This window comes from Microcaecilia unicolor, chromosome 4, assembly GCF_901765095.1.
Source record: "Microcaecilia unicolor chromosome 4, aMicUni1.1, whole genome shotgun sequence".
NCBI classification, from domain to species: Eukaryota; Metazoa; Chordata; class Amphibia; order Gymnophiona; family Siphonopidae; genus Microcaecilia; species Microcaecilia unicolor.
Window position 1 is genome coordinate 189,080,263 of NC_044034.1, and position 22,196 is coordinate 189,102,458.

General features: G+C 49.7%; 1 protein-coding gene across 1 annotated transcript in view; it reads right to left on the reverse strand.

The window, feature by feature from the left end:
- Positions 1-22,196, reverse strand: part of PIK3C2A (phosphatidylinositol-4-phosphate 3-kinase catalytic subunit type 2 alpha) — a 564,057-nt gene that overhangs the window by 463,356 nt on the left and 78,505 nt on the right. The window contains 1 exon segment of the mRNA XM_030201063.1: positions 205-305. Within this exon segment, the coding sequence (XP_030056923.1) occupies positions 205-305 (101 nt within the window).

The window sequence follows — 22,196 nt, forward strand, 5'->3', positions numbered from 1 at the left end:
CTATACCTGAAATCAAGAAGGCAATGAGACATGCACAGCAGTTCTACAAGGGAGAGGAATCAAGCTTACGGCCTTTATATGCTCTCATTTTCTGTTTCTATATTTAGCCATTCTTTTTCTACAAAACAATGTACCATCTTATATGTTCTGTTCATTTTATTAAATCATATTCAGCCAATTAACTCATGTTAAATATAATCTTACTTTGTAACTTGCTGACAAAAAGCTGCTACCTCTTCATCCTGTCCTTCAATTTCTTGCAGAATTGTTCCTCCAGCAGGCAATGGACTGGTCTCATTATCTACCTAAAAAAATTAAAATCAAATCACAACTGAAAATAATCATTTGTGGTGTAAATGATATAAGATTCACTACTGCCATGATTGTCTTGATGTGTAAATTTAAGGTGTGTGTGTTATTTTTTCAAGTATATTCTTGAAAACATATTCGTGAGTTAATGGGCTTCTCTCATCTTCTTATTCTGTTTTTCCCTCACTTCTTTCTCCCAATGCAATTTGACTTTTGTTTTGGGCATGGGTGTAGTTGGGGGTGGGGGGGCAATGCCCCCCCCCCCCAAACAAGCTGCCACCCCATTTTTATGCCTGGCATCCCCCCGAGTGGTGCAGCTGCAGCTCTCTTTTTCTACTTCCGCCGCCACCACAGCACTGGAGTCTTCAAGTTTTTTCTCTCCTTCCAGCCCTGCAGCACCTGGTATCACTGCCCTCTCTGAGTCCTCAAATCCCCCAAGCCACCGGCAGCCTCAGTCAGAAAGCAGTACGCACGCTGCTTTAGACCTGCTCCCAGAAGTTTTTCTTTTTCTTTAAACTTCCTGTTCCCGCATAGGCAGGAAGCTATAGGAGAGAGAAGGGCTTCCAGGGAGGTCTAAAGCACCATGCATACTTTCTTGATGAAGCTGCCAGCGGCTCGGGGGATTAGAAGACTGGGGGGGGGGGGGGGATACGTGCCATGGGGCTGGAAGTAGAGAAAGAACTGGAAGACTCCAGGTGCTGTGGTGGTGGAAGTGGCGGCGGCATGGGGGCTGGTAGGAGAACAACAGAAACAGGGGTGGGCCCGGGCGGCAAAGAGTAAACAAAAAATTAGACCACAGGTGCAGGGGGAGTAAGAAAGAGAGATGAAGGAGCAGAAAATAGGTGGGACTAGGGGGTGTGAGGGGTGTGGGGGAGAGACAGGGAGCAGAAGATGGATGGGAGCAGAACATCAGTGAACCCAAAGGTGTGCATTCAAATCATCCCACTGTATGCCAGCCCATCTGCTAAAGTTCTAGCCATTACAGAGTAAGTGGTACACACCACTCCATCCACCTTTCTCCAGCCATCCCCATGGTACACACCACTCCATCCTCCTTGCTTCTGCCCCACCATGACCTATACAACCCCATGCATCTTCCTGCACCCATCCACCCCCTTCCCATGGCACACACACCCACCTTTTTTTCTTTTTTAATCAGCAGCCCCCCAACACTCCATCCACCTTTTTTGCAGACACCCCCCTCGATCCCTCCTTTTCTCTACCTATCTACACATGCACCACTACAGTGTGGCAAGAGAGAGGAACTGCAGAGCCCCACATGAGGTTGCTTCCTCCTCTGCCATCCTGGGGCCCGAATGTTTCTTTAAGCCGCATGGACCTTCGTACAGCCATGCAGCTTAAAGGAACTGCTGAGGACCAAGGCAGCAGATAAGTTGGAAGCAGGCCGATGTGCAGCTCCTCCGTTTGCTGCAATGGAGCAGTGTGAGTACAGACAGGCAGAGAGTGAGGCAGATGGAAACTGAGCATTTGCGCCTCGCTGCATCACAACAGCAGACTGCACAGAATTCTGCTTGGGAAAGACAGAATTCTGTGCAGTCTGCTGTTGTGATGCAGCGAGGAGCAGATGCTTGGGAAAGACAGAATTCTGTGCAGTCTGCAGAGGTGGGGAATTCTGCACAAATTCTGCAATGCACAGTAGCGCAGAACGCCCTCAAGAGTAGAAGATGCTGTTAAGACAGAAGAAAAAAGGAAAAGGAGCTCGGGAACCCAGAGAATCCCACTGCAGAATAAAGCATGGAATAAATCAAGGAAGGAGAACAGAGGCAAGATAATGAAATGGACATTGATATGGAATAAATCCAGTAGTGTGGTAAGCGCTTAATTCCTTTTCACAGCCTATTGTGAAACACACAGTTGTGGGAGAGAGAGGTGAGCTGCTGGCCCAACTGGACTGAGGGCCAGATGCACTAAACTTAACGAGCCATTAACGAGCAAGTAGTAAACCCTGGCATGCAGTAAAGGCTTCTCCAAGCCTTTTTCCGAAGATGGTAGCAGCTAACGAAAATGGAATGCAGATGAGCAAATTGTGTAGAAACCCTATTATAATGAGATGCACCAACCTTTTCCGATTGCCTTAACGCTGGAAAATCTAACGAGAGGTCTGTACCTGTCGTTGGGGCTTCACTATATATATAAAAAAAAAAAAAATTAAAAAAAAGACGAGCTGTGCCTATGGACGTCCTTCACTATATCTAAAAAAAAAAAAAAAGACGAGCTGTGCCTATGGACGACCTTTATGGATGTCCTTCACTATATCTTAAAAAAAAAAAAAAGAGCTGGGCGCCTATGGACGTCCTTTATGGATGTCCTTCGCCCCCCTTCCCCGTGATCGCCGCTGCTCCCCCCTGCATTGAAATGACAGCTTCCTGCAGTCCTGGCCTCCCCGCCAGTCCTGGCCACCCCCGAGGCCCTGCCCCCACCCCTGAGGTCGTCACCGCTGCTGCTCCCCCCCTCCACCCGCCCCCCTCCGTCTGCCACCGGGCCGGACCCTCACAGCGCTTCTGACCTCTGTGTGAAGGCGCTGCAGCAGGCAACAGCTGATCACCTCTCTTCGGACTTCCTTCCTTTACTCCCTGGCCAGCCCTCGTCTGACGTAAGTAACTTACATCAGATGAGGGCGGGCCAGGGAGGAAAGGAGGGAAGTCCGAAGCGATCAGCTGTTGCTTGCTGCAGTGCCTTCACACGGAGGTGAGAGGCGCTGTGAGGGCCTGGCCCAGCCCGGTGGCAGACGGAGGGGGGCGGGTGGAGGGGGGAGCGGCGGCGATCTCGGGGGAGGGGGACGAAGGACATTCATAAAGGACGTCCATAAAAAGTGTCCATAGGCACAGCTCTTTTTTTTTCTTTTTTTTAGATATAGTGAAGGGCATCCATAAAGGACGCTCTATTTTTTTTTTCCTTGGCATGCGCATAGCAGCCAGCATAACGCTTGGCTGCTCTGCGCATGCATGACCGGCCGACTGTTTAACGATGGAATAGAGAATGCAAGTGAGCTACAACGAGCAGCTCATTTGCATTCCTATTCCTTGATGCATGCCCATTCCTTACCGATTCGCTAAGGGGATCGGTAAGGAAAGGGCTTTAACAAGTCTTTAGTGCCTCTTGGCCTGAGGCCGTATCAGTGAGAAAGAAAGTTGTTTTTGTGTGGACCTGTAAAGCCAATTATATGTAAATGAACCTAGGGCAAAAGCCGTTTAGGGTTTGACTGACTGAAGGGCCTACCCAAAAGAATAAAAAGCCAGTTCTAAGGCTAAGCCAGGTAATACTGCCTTTATGGAAACATGGATTATTTTTGGTTCTGGATACCTTTAAAGGAATTGGTTTTTTTTTTTTTGTGGGGGGGTTACAATTTTATTGATGACACAACATAAAAGAGAATCAACAAATTCAATATACGAGTCAGAGACAACATAATCTAAATAAACGCGGAGTACTAAGCTTGTCATCAAAAACGTTTTAACACATTTCCCCCCCCCACACCCTACCTAACCCTACAACCCACCTCCCCTTCTTACACTAATGATAAAGCAGATCTTGTTTTATACACAAAAAAATATATATTTATAGAAGGTGTGTGCGCTGCCAAGCCATACTTCACTGCTTACAACCCAAGTCCTTAAAAACATCAAATCCATTCTGAAAGGAGTCTCCTCGCACCACCCACCAAGACATACATAGTCAATTTGAATTAAGAATCAAGCTCCTGGCCCTATCTGGCAGGAATTGAATGTACACATCCCACACCTTCAAGCGTTTGGGGGAGTACCTGGCATAATGACGCTCCAGAAGCATCAATGCATGCATACAATTCTTCCAAGCCCAAAAGGAAGGAGCCTCCTCACCCACCCACATCCCCCGAATAATTCTCTTACCTATAATTCTTGCCCTACGGATAAACAAAGCCTGTGAACGATTTTGAATGCGGAAAACATCATATTTATCCAACAGAAACCCTGTAGGAGAGTAGGGTACTGCTCGTCCCAACAACTTAGTAAGATAACTAGAGACATCACTCCAGAACCTCCTTATCTCTGGACAACCCCAAAATGCATGGAAAAAAAGAGTTTTGACCTTGTCTACACTTCTGGCATACTGGAGAGTCTTGCACCCATCTTAAAGAGTTGTTCCTGCGTAAGATACGCCCTATGCAAAGTACGAAACTGATACTCCTTTACTTCCGTACTTACCGAGATCTCTGGAATACGCTTAAGAATATACGGATCCATAAAGGTACCCGGCCTCCCCAAAACTCGACACCATTTAGCACTAAGATCCCCATAGTTCTGAGGTAGTAAAATAGCCTGCAATGCTTTATATAAGGCAGACATGACAATCCCCCCTTCTCGAAACTTATCAAAAAAACATCTGAAAACAACAGCCTAGAGAAGAAGACAAAGCAGGCAAGTCCAAGGATCAAACATAGTGCCTCAGCTGATTGTATGCCCCAGGAAATCCTTATCCTCTGCAACGTTCCACATACAAGGTAAAATTATGTATCATACCTGATAATTTTCTTTCCATTAATCATAGCTGATCAATCCATAGACTGGGTTGTGTCCATCTACCAGCAGGTGGAGATAGAGAGCAAACTTTTGCCTCCCTATATGTGGTCATGTGCTGCCGGAAACTCCTCAGTATGTCGATATCAAAGCTCCATCCGCAGGACTCAGCACTTAGAGAATTACACCCACGAAGGGACACTCTGCCCAGCTCACCACCGCCGAAACGGGGGAGGGGAATTAACCCAGCTCATCCCCACACAAGTGGGGGAGGGGAATCCGTCCAGCTCATCCCCGCGGAGCGGGGGAGGGACACCACACCCGCCGATGCGGGGGGATCTGGCTTATCCTGCAACCGCAACCGCGGGAGGAGCTGACTGACCCTAACACCGCCGAAGCGGGAGAGGTACAAAGCTGCCCTACAGCCGCACGAAGCGGGAGGGAGTGCCGGCAGAATTTAAATCTCAATCCAGCCCCGTAAAACGGAGGGGAGAGGAATGCAGCAGCTCACTGTAACACAAACTCGTCTCAACTCTTGAAGAATCCAAGTGAAAAAACTTGAACACGAAGTCTTTCTGAAGTAACTGAAGACTAAACTTGAACCTGAAATGCAACCAGAATAAAAACAGTACAGATATCTGGGAGGGGCTATGGATTGATCAGCTATGATTAATGGAAAGAAAATTATCAGGTATGATACATAATTTTACCTTCCATATCATCAAGCTGATCAATCCATAGACTGGTGGGATGTACCGAAGCAGTACTCACCCAGGGCGGGACATTGAAATCCCTGACCTCAACACTGAAGCTCCAAACCGGGCCTCCGCCCGTGCAGCCACAGTCAAGCGGTAATGCTTGGAGAATGTATGAGCCGAAGCCCAAGTTGCCGCCTTGCATATCTCTTCCAAGGAGACGGACCCGGCCTCTGCCATCGAGGCCGCCTGAGCTCTAGTGGAGTGAGCCTTCAGCTGGATAGGCGGCACCTTCCCCGCGGCCACATAAGCCGCTGCAATGGCTTCCTTGACCCATCTTGCCACTGTAGGCTTAGCAGCCTGCAGACCCTTACGAGGACCTGCAAACAGGACAAACAGATGATCCGATTTCCGGAACTCATTGGTCACTTCCAAGTATCTGATGATGACTCGTCTCACATCCAGATATTTAAGAGCAGAGTACTCCTCTGGGTAGTCCTCCCTATGAAAGGAAGGGAGACAGAGCTGCTGATTCACATGGAAGCGAGAAACAATCTTGGGCAGGAAGGAAGGCACTGTGCGAATAGTCACTCCTGCCTCAGTGAACTGCAGAAAGGGCTCTCGACATGAGAGCGCCTGGAGCTCGGAAACTCTTCTGGCTGAAGTGATAGCCACCAAAAAGACTGCTTTCAACGTCAGGTCTTTCAGAGATGCCCTCGACAAGGGTTCAAAAGGCGGCTTCTGCAATGCTCTTAGCACCAGGTTGAGATTCCACGCAGGCACCACTGAGTGCAGAGGAGGGCGCAGGTGATTAACTCCCTTGAGAAAGCGCACCACATCTGGCTGCGAAGCCAGGGAAGCACCCTTCAGGCGGCCCCTGAAGCAAGCCAGAGCCGCTACCTGGACTTTAACGGAACTGAGCGACAGGCCTTTCTCCAGACCTTCTTGCAGGAACGCCAACACTGAAGAAATTGGAGCAGTGAAGGGAGAAAGTGAGCCTGCTTCACACCACGCTGCAAATATACGCCAAACCCTGGCGTAAGCAGTAGAAGTAGAGCGCTTCCTCGCTCTCAGCATAGTGGCGATGACCTTGTCTGAGAAGCCCTTCTTTCTCAGACGCTGCCGCTCAATAGCCAGGCCGTAAGACCAAAGGGGGAGGGATCCTCCATCACCACGGGACCCTGATGTAACAGGCCCTGCTCCACTGGCAGACGCAGAGGATCGTCGACTGAGAGCCTGATCAAGTCCGCATACCAGGGACGTCTGGGCCAATCCTGACCCACCAGGATTACCCTGCCGGGATGCTTTGCCACCCGGTCTAGCACCCTGCCCAACATGGGCCAGGGCGGGAACACATAGAGAAGCTCTTCTGTCGGCCACTGTTGGAGAAGAGCATCTACTCCCAGGGATCGAGGGTCCCGTCCTCTGCTGAAAAAGCGCGGCACTTGGCAATTGGCCGATGACGCCATCAGATCTAGGCTCGGCTGGCCCCAGCGCTTCGTGATGTCCAAGAACGCCTGAGCAGATAGCTGCCACTCTCCGGGCTCCAAGGTATGGCGACTGAGAAAGTCCGCCTTGACATTCATGACTCCGGCAATGTGGGCCGCTGACAGCTGCTCCAGGTTCGCTTCTGCCCACTGGCATAGATTCATAGCCTCCTTGGCTAGAGGGGCGCTCTTGGTACCTCCCTGGCGGTTGACATAGGCCACAGCCGTGGCATTGTCCGACAGGACCCGTACCGGCTTCAACACCAGTACCGGGATGAACTCCAAAAGCGCCAACCGAATGGCTCTGAGTTCCAGGAGGTTGATAGACCACTTTGCCTCTGCAGGAGACCAAAGCCCCTGCGCTGTCCTTCCCAAGCAGTGGGCTCCCCAGCCCGACAAAGAGGCGTCCGTCGTGACGACAATCCACTCCGGGGTCACCAGAGGCATTCCCGCAGACAACTTGTCTGTCTGCATCCACCAGCTCAGCGCCTTGCGCACTGCTGGGTCCAAGGGAAGGCGCACAGCATAATCCTCCGACATCGGAGTCCAGCGCTGCAGCAGAGATTGTTGTAGTGGTCTCATATGAGCCCTGGCCCAGGGCACTACTTCCATCGTGGCCGTCATAGAGCCCAACAGCTGCACATAGTCCCAAGCCCGAAGAGGAGAGGCTACTAGGAACTGGTCCACCTGAGCCTGAAGCTTGACAATCCGATTGTCTGGCAGGAACACTCTGCCCACTTGGGTGTCGAATCGAACTCCCAGATACTCCAGGGACTGAGTCGGGCGCAGCTGGCTTTTCTCCCAGTTGATGATCCATCCCAGGGAGCTCAAAAGAGCAACTACCCGGTCCACAGCTTTGCCGCACTCTGCATAAGAGGGGGCTCGGATCAACCAGTCGTCCAGATAAGGATGGACTTGTACTCCTTCCTTTCGCAGGAAGGCCGCGATGACCACCATTACTTTGGAAAAGGTCCGCGGAGCAGTAGCCAACCCGAACGGGAGGGCTCTGAACTGGAAGTGTCGGCCCAGGACTGCAAAACGCAGAAAGCGTTGATGAGGAGGCCAGATGGGAATATGCAAGTACGCTTCCTTGATGTCCAAGGATGCCAGGTACTCCCCTGCCTTCACTGCCGCTATAACAGAGCGGAGAGTCTCCATGCGAAAGTGCCGCACTTTCAAGGCCCGATTAACCCCTTTGAGGTCGAGGATAGGCCGGACAGAATCTCCTTTCTTTGGCACCACAAAGTAAATGGAGTAACGCCCCTTGCCAAGCTGACTTTCTGGCACCGGAACGACCGCACCCAGGCGGATCAGATTGTCCAAAGTCTGCTGCACTGCCACAGCTTTGACCGGAGACTTGCAGGGAGAGAGTACAAACCCGTCTCTTAAGGGTCGGCAGAACTCTAGCTTGTAGCCGTCTCTGATGACTTCCAGCACCCAAGCGTCTGAAGTTATTGTGGTCCACTCGCCCAGAAACGAGGACAGCCGTCCTCCAATCTGCACTGGGGCGTGGACCAAGGCCCCGTCATTCGGTACGAGACCCTGGGGGAGGACCGGAGGGAGCACCTCCGGGACGGCGGTCTCTGCGAAAGGAATGCTGCTTGGGGGAGAAATTCCTCTTAAAGGAAGAGGGGGCAGAGGAACCCGACCTGCCCGGGCGGTACCGACGGGCTTCCTGAAACCGTCCTCTGGAGGTACCGGGACGAGTACTAGCCCGAGCCCTGACCTCTGGTAACTTCTTGCCCTTAGACGTGCCGAGATCGGTCACGATTTTGTCCAGCTCGACCCCAAAGAGCAGCTTGCCTTTGAAAGGCAATCTAGCCAGGCGGGATTTAGAGGCGTGGTCAGCAGACCAATGTTTCAGCCAAAGCCACCGCCGCGCAGAGATTGTCTGAGCCATGCCTTTAGCTGAGGCCCTCAAGACATCATACAGCAAGTCTGCCAAATAGGCTAAGCCCGATTCCAGGGCCGGCCAATCAGCCCTCAAGGAATGATCCGAGGGGGAAGCCCGCTGCACTATAGTCAGGCACGCCCTGGCCACATAGGAGCCGCAAACTGAGGCCTGCAAACTTAAAGCAGCCGCCTCAAAGTACGACCTTAAGGCCGCCTCCAATCTTCTGTCTTGGGCGTCCTTTAGGGCCGTGCCACCTTCCACCGGCAACGCTGTTTTCTTAGTCACCGCAGTGATTAAAGAATCCACGGTAGGCCACAGATAGGCCTCACGCTCACTTTCAGTCAAAGGATAGAGGCGGGACATAGCCCTAGCCACTTTAAGGCTCGCTTCAGGGACATCCCATTGAGCCGAAATTAAGGTGTGCATGGCATCATGCAGGTGGAAGGTTCTAGGCGGGCGCTTCGTCCCCAGCATAATGGCAGAGCCAACAGGGGCTGAGGGAGAGACATCCTCCGGAGAGGAAATCTTCAAAGTGTCCATGGCCTGTATCAACAGGTTGGGCAAATCCTCTGAGCTAAAAAGCCGCGCTGCAGAGGGGTCATCCGCTCCATCCGAGCGGAGATCCGTCTCCTCCAAGGAATCCGCAAAGGACCGTTGGGAGAACTCAGATACGCTGCCCTCATCTACATCGGAGGAGACAAAGTCCTCCAAGGCCTGGGAATCAACCCGAGGGCGTTTACCTCTGGAAACCTCAACCTCTTTACCAGACGAGGGAGCAGGGGCAGCGTTTTGCATAAGGAAGGCCTGATGCAGCAGCAAAACAAACTCGGGGGAGAAACCCCCCAGACTGTGCACTTCCACAGCCTGGGCTACAGCCCTAGATGCACCCTCAACCGGCGCTCGCAAGAGCGGGGGAGAGACATGCTGCGCATCCAAAATGGCGTCCGGCGCGACACTCCGCGAAGGAGCCGCGCGGGAAGAACGGCGCTTAACTTTAGCCGCTTTTGTGCCGTCGCCCAAATTAAGGGCGTTCATGGCATTAATGTCTCCAACCTCAAGGGCGGCCCAAGAAGAAGCCGTCCGAGCCGCGTGGCCGGCCAAGATGGCGGAGGCGAGGAGCGGGGGATGGGCGTTTATGGCGGGAAAAACCGCCACGCCGGAGGAAGGACCGGGACATTCATCGGTCACGAAACTGTCACCCAACAAGGGCGAATCAGGCTTTAAGACCCCCGCATCCCCTCTAGAAGCGCTCAAGCGATCCGGGGAGCGACTCTTTGCGCCCTCGCCCTCCGACGCCATATGCCACGAGGAGAAGAATCGGGGAACCCCCTGCCCGCTATAAAAAGGTAAAAATTACCTGCTTGCCGCTCCGAGCTGTAACGACCTGGTGTCCCAGTGAGTAGCTGCAATAAACGTTTAAATAAACGTCGAAATAAACGTCTTTAAGGACGTTCAAAATTTTTTTTTTTTTTTTTTAACGGAGCCAGCGGGAGGGGGGAGAAAAGGAGGGACCTGGCACCACCAGGTTTGCACTTGCTCAAAAGAGCCCTCAACCCCAGGCACTCAACAAAACCTAAGAATTAGGCTTGGAGGCCTAGCCAGAGCTGCTGCTGTGTGTGACCACCACCTGCTGAGATAGAGAACATACTGGGGAGTTTCCGGCAGCACATGACCACATATAGGGAGGCAAAAGTTTGCTCTCTATCTCCACCTGCTGATAGATGGACACAACCCAGTCTATGGATTGATCAGCTTGATGATATGGAAAATGTGTTCCAAGAAAGCATCTTACCTTGGCTATCTAGCACATGTTGTAACAAAAAATAACCCTTCTTCTCCCAACGTTTGAAGCTCCTATTATCCTGCCCTGGGGAAAATTGCAAATTACCCACAATCAGTAGCTGATCCGAAATCTCGACGATCAAAGTATTACACTGCGATGAACCTCTAGCGGCAGAAGACCTGTTAAACAATGCAGAAGGGAATAAACATGCAATGGAAAATAATAGGCTGCCTCATACGTGCACGGAGTATAACTTTGCTCTTCTAATATCCAATCCCCCAGGTGTCAGCAAAGGCAGGCATAATTATAGGCCCAGTCTACCAAATCTCCAAGAGCCAATTATGTATTTAAGACATCGTCGGTTTCTGCCCGGCCCAGCAAAAGTAAGACAGTAACTTCTGTAAAGCAGCTAAATCACGTTTTAGTCATTTAAGAGGCAATAACTGAAGGACATACAACCATTTATGAAATAGTACCATATTAAAAAGTTGGAGTCTACCATGAATTATCAAAGGGAAGTGTGCCCATTTACCTAAAGAAGCGCGCATATAAAGCAAGGTTACTTACCTGTAAGGAGGTATTCTCCGAGGATAGCAGGCTGATTGTTCTCACATGTGGGTGACGTCCGACGGCAGCCCCAGGAACGGAATCTTCCTAGCAACAAAGCCTGCTAGAGCCCTCAATTGCACGCCGCGCATGCGCGACCGTCTTCCCGCCCATAGCGCGAACGTGCCTCAGTCAGATAACAAGCAAAGACAAAGAAGACACAACTCCAAAGGGGAGGTGGGCGGGTTGGTGAGAACAATCAGCCTGCTGTCCTCGGAGAATACCTGCTACAGGTAAGTAACCTCGCTTTCACCGAAGACAAGCAGGCTGCTTGTTATCACATGTGGGTATCCCTAGCCCCAGGCTCACTCAAAACAACAAACAGGGTCAACTGGGCCTTGCAACGACGAGGACATAACATAGATTGACCTGAAAAGTAACAACTAACTGAGAGTGCAGCCTGGAACAGAACAAAAAATGGGCCTAGGGGAGTGGAGTTGGATTCTAAATCCCAAACAGATTCTACAACACTGTTTACCCAAACCAACTGCCATGTCAGGTATCCTGCTCAAGGCAGTAATGAGATGTGAATGTGCGGACTGAAGAAAACATTGCAGCTCTGCAAATCTCTTCAATGGAGGCTGACTTCAAGTGAGCCACTGACGCTGCCATGGCTCGAACACTATGAGCCGTGACATGACCCTCAAGAGTCAGCCCGGCTTGGGCATAAGTGAAGGATATGCAATCTGCTAGCCAATTAGAAATGGTGCGTTTCCCAACAGCCGCTCCCCTTCTGTTGGGATCGAAAGAAACAAACATTTGAGCGTGACTGTCTGAATGGGCTTGTCCGCTCCAGATAGAAGGCCAATGCTCGCTTGCAGTCCAATGTGTGCAACTGACGTTCAGCAGGGCGGGTATCAGGACAGGGAAAGAATGTTGGCAAGACAATTGACTGGTTCAGATGGAACTCCGACACCACCTTCGGCAAGAACTTAGGATGAGTGCGGAGGACTACTCTGTTATGATGAAATTTAGTATATGGAGCATGGGCTACCAAGGCTTGGAGCTCACTGACTCTACGAGCTGAAGTAACAGCCACCAAGAAAATGACCTTCCAGGTCAAGTACTTCAGATGGCAGGAATTCAGTGGCTCAAAAGGAGCTTTCATCAGCTGGGTGAAAACGACATTGAGATCCCATGACATTGGTGGAGGTTTGACAGGGGGCTTTCACAAAAGCAAACCTCTCATAAAGCAAACAACTAAAGGCTGTCCAGAGATAGGCTTACCTTCTGCACGGTAATGATAAGCACTAATTGCACTAAGATGAACTCTTACGGAGTTGGTCTTAAGACCAGACTCAGAGAAGTGCAGAAGGTATTCAAGCAGGGTCTATGTAGGACAAGAACGAGGATCTAGGGCCTTGCTGTCACACAAGATGACGAACCTCCTCCATTTAAAAGAGTAACTCTTTTTAGTGGAATCTTTCCTGGAAGCAAGCAGGACTCGGGAGACACCCTCCGAAAGACCCAAGGAGGCAAAGTCTACGCTCTCAACATCCAGGCCGTGAGGGCCAGGGACTGGAGGTTGGGATGCAGAAGCGCCCCCTCGTTCTGTGTAATGAGGGTTGGAAAACACTCCAATCTCCACAGTTCTACGGAGGACAACTCCAGAAGAAGAGGAAACCAGATCTGATGCGGCCAGAAGGGCACAATCAGAATCATGGTCCCGCGATCTTGCTTCAGTTTCAGCAAAGTCTTCCCTACCAAGGGTATGTGAGGATACGCATACAGGAGGCCCTTCCCCCCAATAAAGGAGAAAGGCATCTGACGCTTGTCTGTCGTGGGCCTGAAGTCTGGAACAGAACTGAGGGACCTTTCTGAGAAGTTCTGAGAGAAGAGGACATTTCTCTGGTAAGTGAACGCTACTTTGCTTTGTGCTTTTGGAACTTAAAGACTGGGGTTTAAAGGAGGAATTGTACGTTAGTGTTAGGCAAAAATAAAAATATAAAAAGCAAATTTTAACAACTAATCTCCAGTCTTTTCCACTTAGTTTTAAAAGCTTTGTACCACAGCATTAACAGATAGAATCTAACAGCCACTGCAGGATCTAATTTAGTATTCCCACCCACCCACCCCTAGGACAACTCTTCATTTATAGTCAGTTATTTTAATTAGAGTAACAAACAAGGCGTGCTCTTACAGAGTTTTAAATACATTTCATTACCATCTAAGAAGAAAACACTAAATAAATCACATAATATACTATATAAACTAAAAGACACTTTTATATTACTACTACCACTACTATTTAGCATTTCTATAGCGCTACAAGGCGCTAGTCAGCAGTCCAGCAGTGAGAGGGGTGCTATCCTGTCTTTTGCATTGTATGATTATCTCCCAGTTGGTGAGATGTCATATGTGTGTGCCCGATGCAAAGAGCTCCTAGCTCTTAGAGAACATGTCCGTTCTCTTGAGGCTACAGCAGCAGACTTGGTGGAGCTGAGGGAGACTGAGAGGTACATAGAGGAGACCTACAGAGATGTTATAGAGAAGTCCCACCTCCAGTCTCGTAGCCCTTGTGCTACCCTGGAGGAGAGAGGTCTCCTAGAAGGAGAGCATCACCCTGGTGAAGTAGGAAGTACTCCTGTAGCCAGGACCTGCCCACCAGGGGATGTACTATCCTCTCGCACTAAGGATATGTCTCCAAGTGCTGCCCGGGAGGGAAAGGTTAGGACAGCTGTTGTAGTTGGTGATTCGATCATTAGGCATATAGATAGCTGGGTGGCTGGTGGATGTGAGGATCGCCTGGTAACTTGCCTGCCTGGTGTGAAGGTGGCGGACCTCACGCGTCACCTAGATAGGATTCTAGACAGTACTGGGGAGGAGTCCACTATCTTGGTACATGTGGGTACCAATGACGTAGGAACATGTGGGAGAGAGGTTCTGGAAGCCAAATTTAGGCTCTTATTTTCTTTTCCATGTTTTATTTTGTTTGATTTCTATTGAGGCTCTTAGGTAGAAAGCTCAAATCCAGATCCTCTAGGGTAGCATTTTCTGAAATGCTACCTGTTCCACGCGCAGGGCCCAAGAGACAGGCAGAGCTCTGGAGTCTCAATGCGGGGATGAGACAATGGTGCAGGGAGGAGGGTTTTAGATTTGTTAGGAACTGGGCAACACTCTGGGGAAGGGGGAGCCTATTCTGAAAAGATGGGCTCCACCTTAACCATGGTGGGACCAGGCTGCTGGCGTTGGCTTTTAAAAAGGAGATAGAGCAGCTTTTAAACTAGAAATGGGGGGAAGGCCGCCAGTCGCTCTAAAGCGCATGGTTCGGGATAAGGTATCTTGCAAAGATACCTCACAAACAGGGAAGATAGGGTTTCTGGATAGTGAGGTTGCACAACAGACCGTGGTAGGCCAGCTGCCCTTAAATACAACTAAAGATCAGACAAAAGATGGCAAATCAGTAGTGTTCAGTAATAAGCATCATGCAAATAGGAACAAAAAAACATACTTTGAAATGTCTATATGTAAATGCTAGGAGTCTAAGAAATAAGATGGGAGAGTTAGAATATATTGCACTAAATGAAAAATTGGATATAATAGGCATTACTGAGACCTGGTGGAAGGAGGATAACCAGTGGGACACTGTCATACCGGGGTACAAAGTATATCATAGTGATAGAGTGGACCAGACTGGTGGAGGGGCTGCATTGTATATTAACGAGAGCCTTGGCTCAGATGGATTACAAATTCAGCAGGACACAAATCACACCCTTGAATCATTGTGGGTTGAAATTCCATGTAGAAAAGGGAAAAGGACGGTGATAGGAGTGTACTACCGTCCGCCTCGCCAGGATGAGCAGGTAGACGCAGAAATGATAAAAGAAATCAGAGACGCAAACAAAATAGGTAATGTGATAATAATGGGTGACTTCAATTATCCAAATATAGACTGGGTAAATGTAACATCGGGACACGCTAGAGAGGTACAATTCCTTGATGAAATCAAGGACACCTTTAGGAGCAGCTGGTGCAGAACCCGACTAGAGAAGGAAAAATTCTAGACTTGGTCCTTAGTGGAGCGCATGATCTGGTGAGGGACGTTATGGTACTGGGGGCCGCTTGATAACAGTGATCATAATATGATCAAGTTTTGATATCAACCTTGAAGTAACTATACACAGGAAGTCAAATACATTAGTGTTTAACTTTAAAAAAGGAGACTATGATAAAATGAGAACGGTGGAAAAAAAAAAAAAACTTAGGGGGGCAACTGAGAGGGTAAAAACTGTACAACAGGTGTGGACGCTGTTCTAAAATACCATCCTGGAGGCCCAGGCCAAACATATTCCACAAATTAGAAAAGAAAGACGGAACTCCAAAAGACAGCCGGCCTGGTTGAAAAGTGAGGTGAAGGAAGCTATTAGGGCTAAAAGAAATGCCTTCAGAAAATGGAAGAAGGAACCGTCTGAAAATAACAAGAAGCAACATAAGGAGTGTCAAAGCAAATGCAAGGCGCAGATAGAGAAGGCCAAGAGGGATTACGAAAAAAAGATAGCATTAGAGGCAAAAAAGCATAGTAAAAAGAATTTTCGGTATATTAAATAGAGAGGTGTGGTAGCCGTGTTAGTCCACTCTTAAAGTTTATCAATAGAAATCAAACAAAATAAAACATGAAAAAGAAAATAAGATGATACCTTTTTTTATTGGACATAACTTAATACATTTCTTGATTAGCTTTCGAAGGTTGCCCTTCTTCGTCAGATCGGAAATAAGCAAATGTGGTAGCAGATAGTATATATAAGAGAAACATCAAAGCATTACTCCAGCTTCCACCCTTCACATACAAAAAGATCCTTTATTTACAGCCAAGCCACAAGATACCACCGTATCTGTTTGGACCCAGAGGATAGAGACAGACACCTTGAAACCCTGACTGCATCCTTCAAACAGAAAGGCTACAACCCCAAAATAATCTCCAAGAATATTGCCTCCTCCCTCAAAACACCCAGGGATAATCTACTACAGTACAAAGAAAAAAAAAGCCACAGACAGAATTCCCCTTTTAATGACATACAACCCAGAGCTGGAGAAACTGAGGAAAATCATAAGAGACCTACAGCCCCCTACTTCAGGAAGATGAATTACTGAAAGAGATATTCCCATCCCCACCAGTGCTGGCCTTCCAACAGCCACCAAACTTAAAACACAAGCTGATCAGAAGTAAACTCCCAACACAGACTGAAAAAGAAAAGGGCACGTTTCCCTGTAACATATCCAGCTGCAAGCTATGCCAATGAAACGCCCATTTTCAAAAAAGGCTCCAGGGGAGATCCGGGAAATTATAGACCGGTGAGTCTGACGTCGGTGCCGGGGAAAATGGTAGAGGCTATTATTAAAAACAAAATTACAGAGCACATCCGAGGACATGGATTACTGAGACCGAGTCAACACGGCTTTTGTGTGGGGAAATCTTGCTTGACCAATTTACTTCAATTCTTGGAAGGAGTAAACAAACATATGGACAAAGGGGAGCCGGTTGATATTGTGTATCTGGATTTTCAAAAGGCGTTTGACAAGGTACCTCATGAAAGACTACAGAGGAAATTGGAGAGTCATAGGATAGGAGGAAAAGTCCTATTGTGGATTAAAAACTGGTTGAAGGATAGGAAACAGAGAATGGGGTTAAATGGGCAGTATTCACAATGGAGAAGGGTAGCTTGTGGGGTTCCTCAGGGGTCTGTGCTAGGACCGCTGCTTTTTAATATATTTATAAATGATTTAGAGATGGGAGTAACTAGCGAGGTAATTAAATTTGCTGATGACACAAACTTATTCAAAGTCGTAAACTCGCGACAGGATTGTGAAAAATTACAGAAGGACCTTACGAGACTTGGAGACTGGGCGGCTAAATGGCAGATGACATTTAATGTGAGCAAGTGCAAGGTGATGCATGTGGGGAAAAAAGAACACGAATTATAGCTACGTCATGCAATGTTCCATGTTAGGAGTTACGGACCAAGAAAGGGATCTGGGTGTCGTCGTCGATAATACACTGAAACCTTCTGCTCAGTGTGCTGCTGCGGCTAGGAAAGCGAATAGAATGTTGGGTATTATTAGGAAAGGTATGGAAAACAGGTGTGAGGATGTTAAAATGCCGTTATATCACTCCATGGTGCGACCACACCTTTAGTATTGTGTTCAATTCTGGTCACCGCATCTCAAGTGTAGTAAATTTATAGTGTAGTAAATTTAAAACAAATCGGAGAAAATGTTTCTTCACCCAACGCGTAATTAAACTCTGGAATTCGTTGCCGGAGAACGTGGTGAAGGCGGTTAGCTTGGCAGAGTTTTAAAAAGGGTTAGACGGTTTCCTAAAGGACAAGTCCATAAACCGCTACTAAATGTACTTAGAAAAAATCCACAATTTCGGGAATAACATGTATAAAATGTTTGTACGTTTGGGAAGCTTGCCAGGTGCCCTTGGCCTGGATTGGCCGCTGTCGTGGACAGGATGCTGGGCTCGATGGACCCTTGGTCTTTTCCCAGTGTGGCATTACTTATGTACTTATGACCTTGTGATTGGTCTGAGTAGCAAAAAGATCCGCTTGGAAGATCTGACGTACCACTCTCGAGTTGAGAAACCACTCGTGAGGTTGCATTATCCCGCTCAACCTGACGGCCAGACTGTTGTTTACGCCCTCCAAATACGTAGTTTGGAGAAACATGCCATGACGGCGAGCCCTGACACAGGGGGCGAGATCCGGTGCCCCCCTGCTTGTTGATGGCAACCTGATTGTCTGTCTGAATTAGAATAATTTGATTGGACAGCCGATCTCTGAAAGCCTTTAGAGCGTTCCAGACTGCTCGCAACTCCAGGAGATTGATCTGAAAACCGGTTTCCTGGCGGGACCAACGTCCTTGAGTGTGAAGCCCATCGACATGGGCTCCCCACCCGAGAGACGCATCCGTTGTCAGCACTTTTTGTGGCTGATGAATTTGGAATGGACGTCCCAAGGTCAAATTAGATCGAATCATCCACCAAAATAGGGATTTGAGAAACCCCATGGACAGCTGGATCGCGTCCTCTAGATCCCCGGCAGCTTGAAACCACTGGGAAGCTAGGGTTCATTGAGCCGATCTTATCTGAAGATGGGCCATGGGAGTCACATGAACTGTGGAGGCAATCTGGCCGAGCAATCTCAACACCTGCCGAGCTGTGATCTGCTGACACACTCGGATCCAGGAAAGAAGAAACAGAAGATTGTCTGTCCTTGCTTCGGGGAGGTAGGCATGAGCAGTCTGGGAGTCCAGCAGAGCTCCTATGAATTCTAGTCTTTGAACTGGAAGGAGATGGGACTTTGGATAATTAAGCACAAACCCTAGTAGCTCCAGGAGTTGAATAGTCATCTGCATGGACTTCTGAGCTCCTGCCTGCGAGGTGTTCTTCACCAGCCAATCGTCGAGGTGGGGGAACACGTGCACTCCCAATCTGCGCAGAGACGCCACTACAACCGCCAGAGGTGAGACCAAAGGGTAGTACACAATACTGAAAATGCCGTGTCCCCAGACGTAATCGAAGATACTGCCTGTGAGCTGGTAGTATCAGGATGTGAGTATAAGCATCCTTTAAGTCCAGAGAGCACAGCCAATCATTTTTCTGAATCATGGGAAGAAGGGTGCCCAGGGAAAGCATCCTGAACTTTTCTCGGACCAGATATTTGTTCAGGGCCCTTAGGTCTAGGATGGGACGCATCCCCCCTGTTTTCTTTTGCACAAGAAAGTACCTGGAATAGAATCCCAGCCCTTCCTGCCCTGGTGGTACGGGCTTGACCACATTGGCGCTGAGAAGGGTGGAGAGTTCCTCTGCAAGTACCTGCCTGTGCTGGAAGCTGAAGGATTGAGCTCCCGGTGGGCAATTTGGAGGTGTTGATATCAAATTGAGGGAGTATCCCAGCCGGACTATTTGAAGAACCCACCGATCAGATGTTACAAGAGGCCACCTTTGGTGAAAAACTTTTAACCTCCCTCCGTCCGGCATGGACACTTTGATAGCGGCTATGGTCGCCTAGAGGCAGTCAAAAGCCTGCCCTTTGCTTTTGTTGGGGAGCTGGAGGGGCCTGTTGGGGCGCACGCTGTTGACGTGAACGAGCGCACTGGGGCTTAGCCTGAGCAGGCTGTCGGGAAGGTGGATTGTACCTATGCCTATTAGAAACATAGGGAGCAGTCCTCCTTCCCCCATAAAAACGTCTACTTGAAGAGGTAGATGCTGAAGGCGTCCGGTGGGAGAGTTTGTCGAAGGCGGTGTCCCGCTTGTGGAGCTGCTCAACCACCTGTTTGACCTTCTCGCCAAAAATATTATCCCCCCTGCAAGGAGCATCCGCAATCCGCTGCTGGACTCTATTCTCCAGGTCAGAGGCACGCAGCCATGAGAGTCTGCGCATCACTATCCCTTAAGCAGCGGCCCTGGACGCAACATCAAAAGTGCCGTAAGCACCCCTGGACAGGAATTTGAGACACGCCTTCAGCTGCCTGACCACCTCCTGAAAAAGCTTGGCCTGCTCCGACGGGAGCTTATCGACCAGCTGCCGCACATTGTTCCGCAAGTGGATGCTCATGTAGAGCTGGTACGACTGGATCTTGGACACGAGCATAGCAGAATGATAGGCCTTCCTCCCAAAAGAGTCCAGAGATCGAGACTCCCGCCCCAGGGGCGCCGAGGCGTAATCCCTCGAACTCTTGGCTCTCTTGAGAGCAGAATCCACAACGCCAGAGTCATGAGGCAGCTGGGTCTTCACCAACTCTGGGTCTCCATGGATTCTATACTGGGACTCAATCTTTTTGGGGATGGAGGGATTAGTTAGTGGCTTTGCCCTGTTTGTCAGCAATGTCTGTTTCAGGACATTATGCAGAGGTACCGTGGATGATTCCTTAGGTGGCGAAGGATAGTCCAGGACCTCGAACATCTCGGCCCTGGGCTCATCCTCAGTAACCACAGGGAAGGGAATAGCCGTAGACATTTCCTAAACAAAGGAAGAGAAAGACAGACTCTCGGGGGGGGGGGGGGGGGGGGGAGAAAGCTTTCTCTCTGGCGAAGGAGTAGGATCACAAGGAAGACCGCAAGACTTCTCATCAGAGAAATATCTTGGCTCTTCCTCTGCTTCCCACGAGGCCTCCCCTTCAGTACTGAACACGAGTTCTCTGACTTCAGTCCGAAGCCGGGCCCATCTCGACGCTGAGGACCAATGTCCTCGATGGCGATGCCAAGAAGACTCCCCCCGCACCGCCGGCGACGAAGCTCCCTCCAGCGACGTCGACGGGGAGTCAACTTGGGAGGCAGCGGTACCGGTGTCGTAGTCCGCACCATGGGCGGGGAACCAACCGCCGCATCTCTTAACGGTACCGACGGCGCAAGCACCACCGGTACCGGAACAGATGGTTGCAGCAGCCCTTCCAGAATCCCCAGAAGGATGGCTCGGAGGCGCTCGTCTAAAGCGTCTGTCGGACAAGGCTGTGGGATCGGTACAGGCAACGAAGTCAGAATCTGCCTGGGGCGCGGAGGCGGTACCGGGCTGTCCGGAGACAAGCTCATCGACACCTCTTGTATGGAGGGTGAGAGGTCCTCCCGGCATCGACGATTCGCGGGTACCAAATCCTTCTGCATCCCGGAGCTCTCGGTACCATGACGGGAAGGTGACCGATGATGATGCTTCTTTGCCTTCGCACAAAGCACGTCAGCGGTGCCTCCCAGTACCGATGAGGACGTGGAATCCACATGCCTCCTCGGGGCCGGGTCCGAAAGAGGTCGGTCCTCGGGGACCTGTACCGCAGGAGCCCTCGAGGCAGGTGGAGACCCACTCGATGGCTCACTGCTGCCAGCGTGCGAGGGTCTCTGGACAGCCATTACCTGCACTCCTGACGTAGATGCACTCTCCGGTGCCGACATCTATACCGTCCCCGACGATCTCGGTACTGCTATCGACGTCGACGCCAAAGGACCAGGCATGGCTCGGAACAGGTGCTCCCACTGGGCCAATCTCGACGCTTGAGTCCGCTTTTTTAAGGAAAGACACAGAGTACAAACGTTGGGGCGACGACCAGCCCCACGACACTGAATACACGAAGCATGTGGATCAGTGGCTGAGATTGTCCGGCTGCACTGCGTGCACTTCTTGAAGCCGCTGGCGATCTTCGAGGTCATGGATGGAAAAATTGCGGCGGTGAAGTCAAAAACCGCGATGGTGCCAAAGGAAGGGCACAAAAAAGGGAAAAAACCCGTACGGGCGGCCAAAATGGTCGCTCGCAACAACGAAAGGAAACTTACGAGGAAAAAACTAATAACTAAAGGAAAACTTTTTTTTTAAACAAAGAAACACGAACGAGTCGCTCAAACACAATGAAAAAATGCGAAAAAACACAAAAACCGCAGAGACAGTGTGAGGGCTCTCTCTCAGGGGCGCAGAATAGCTGAAAAAACAGTCGCACTGAAACGCGGAAAAAAAAGAGACTGAGGCATAGTCGCGCTACGGGCGGGGAGACGATCACGCATGCGCGGTGTGTGCAAGTGGGCTCTAGCAAGCTTTGTTGCTAGGAAGATTCCGTTCCTGGGGTTAACGTCGGACGTCACCCACATGTGAGAACAAGCAGCCTGCTTGTCCTCGGAGAATCCAGTAGTGCTCAGTGATTGACCTTATAAATTAAGGCCGTATTTTTCGGTAAGTGAATACCCAAGTATCGGAAAGAAGTAACTTCCCATTGCAATGGAAATGGGCCCACCCAACCATCCTTGATCAAAATCTTGGTGGGCATCACCAAGGATTTGTCCAGACTGAATTTAAAGCCCACAAAACCTCTGTATTCACCCAAACTCTCCATCTCTGTAACCTTGGAGGATGTAATGGGTCAGTTCAGCAAGCTGAAGAGTAGTAAATCACCGGGACCTGATGGTATTCATCCCAGAGTATT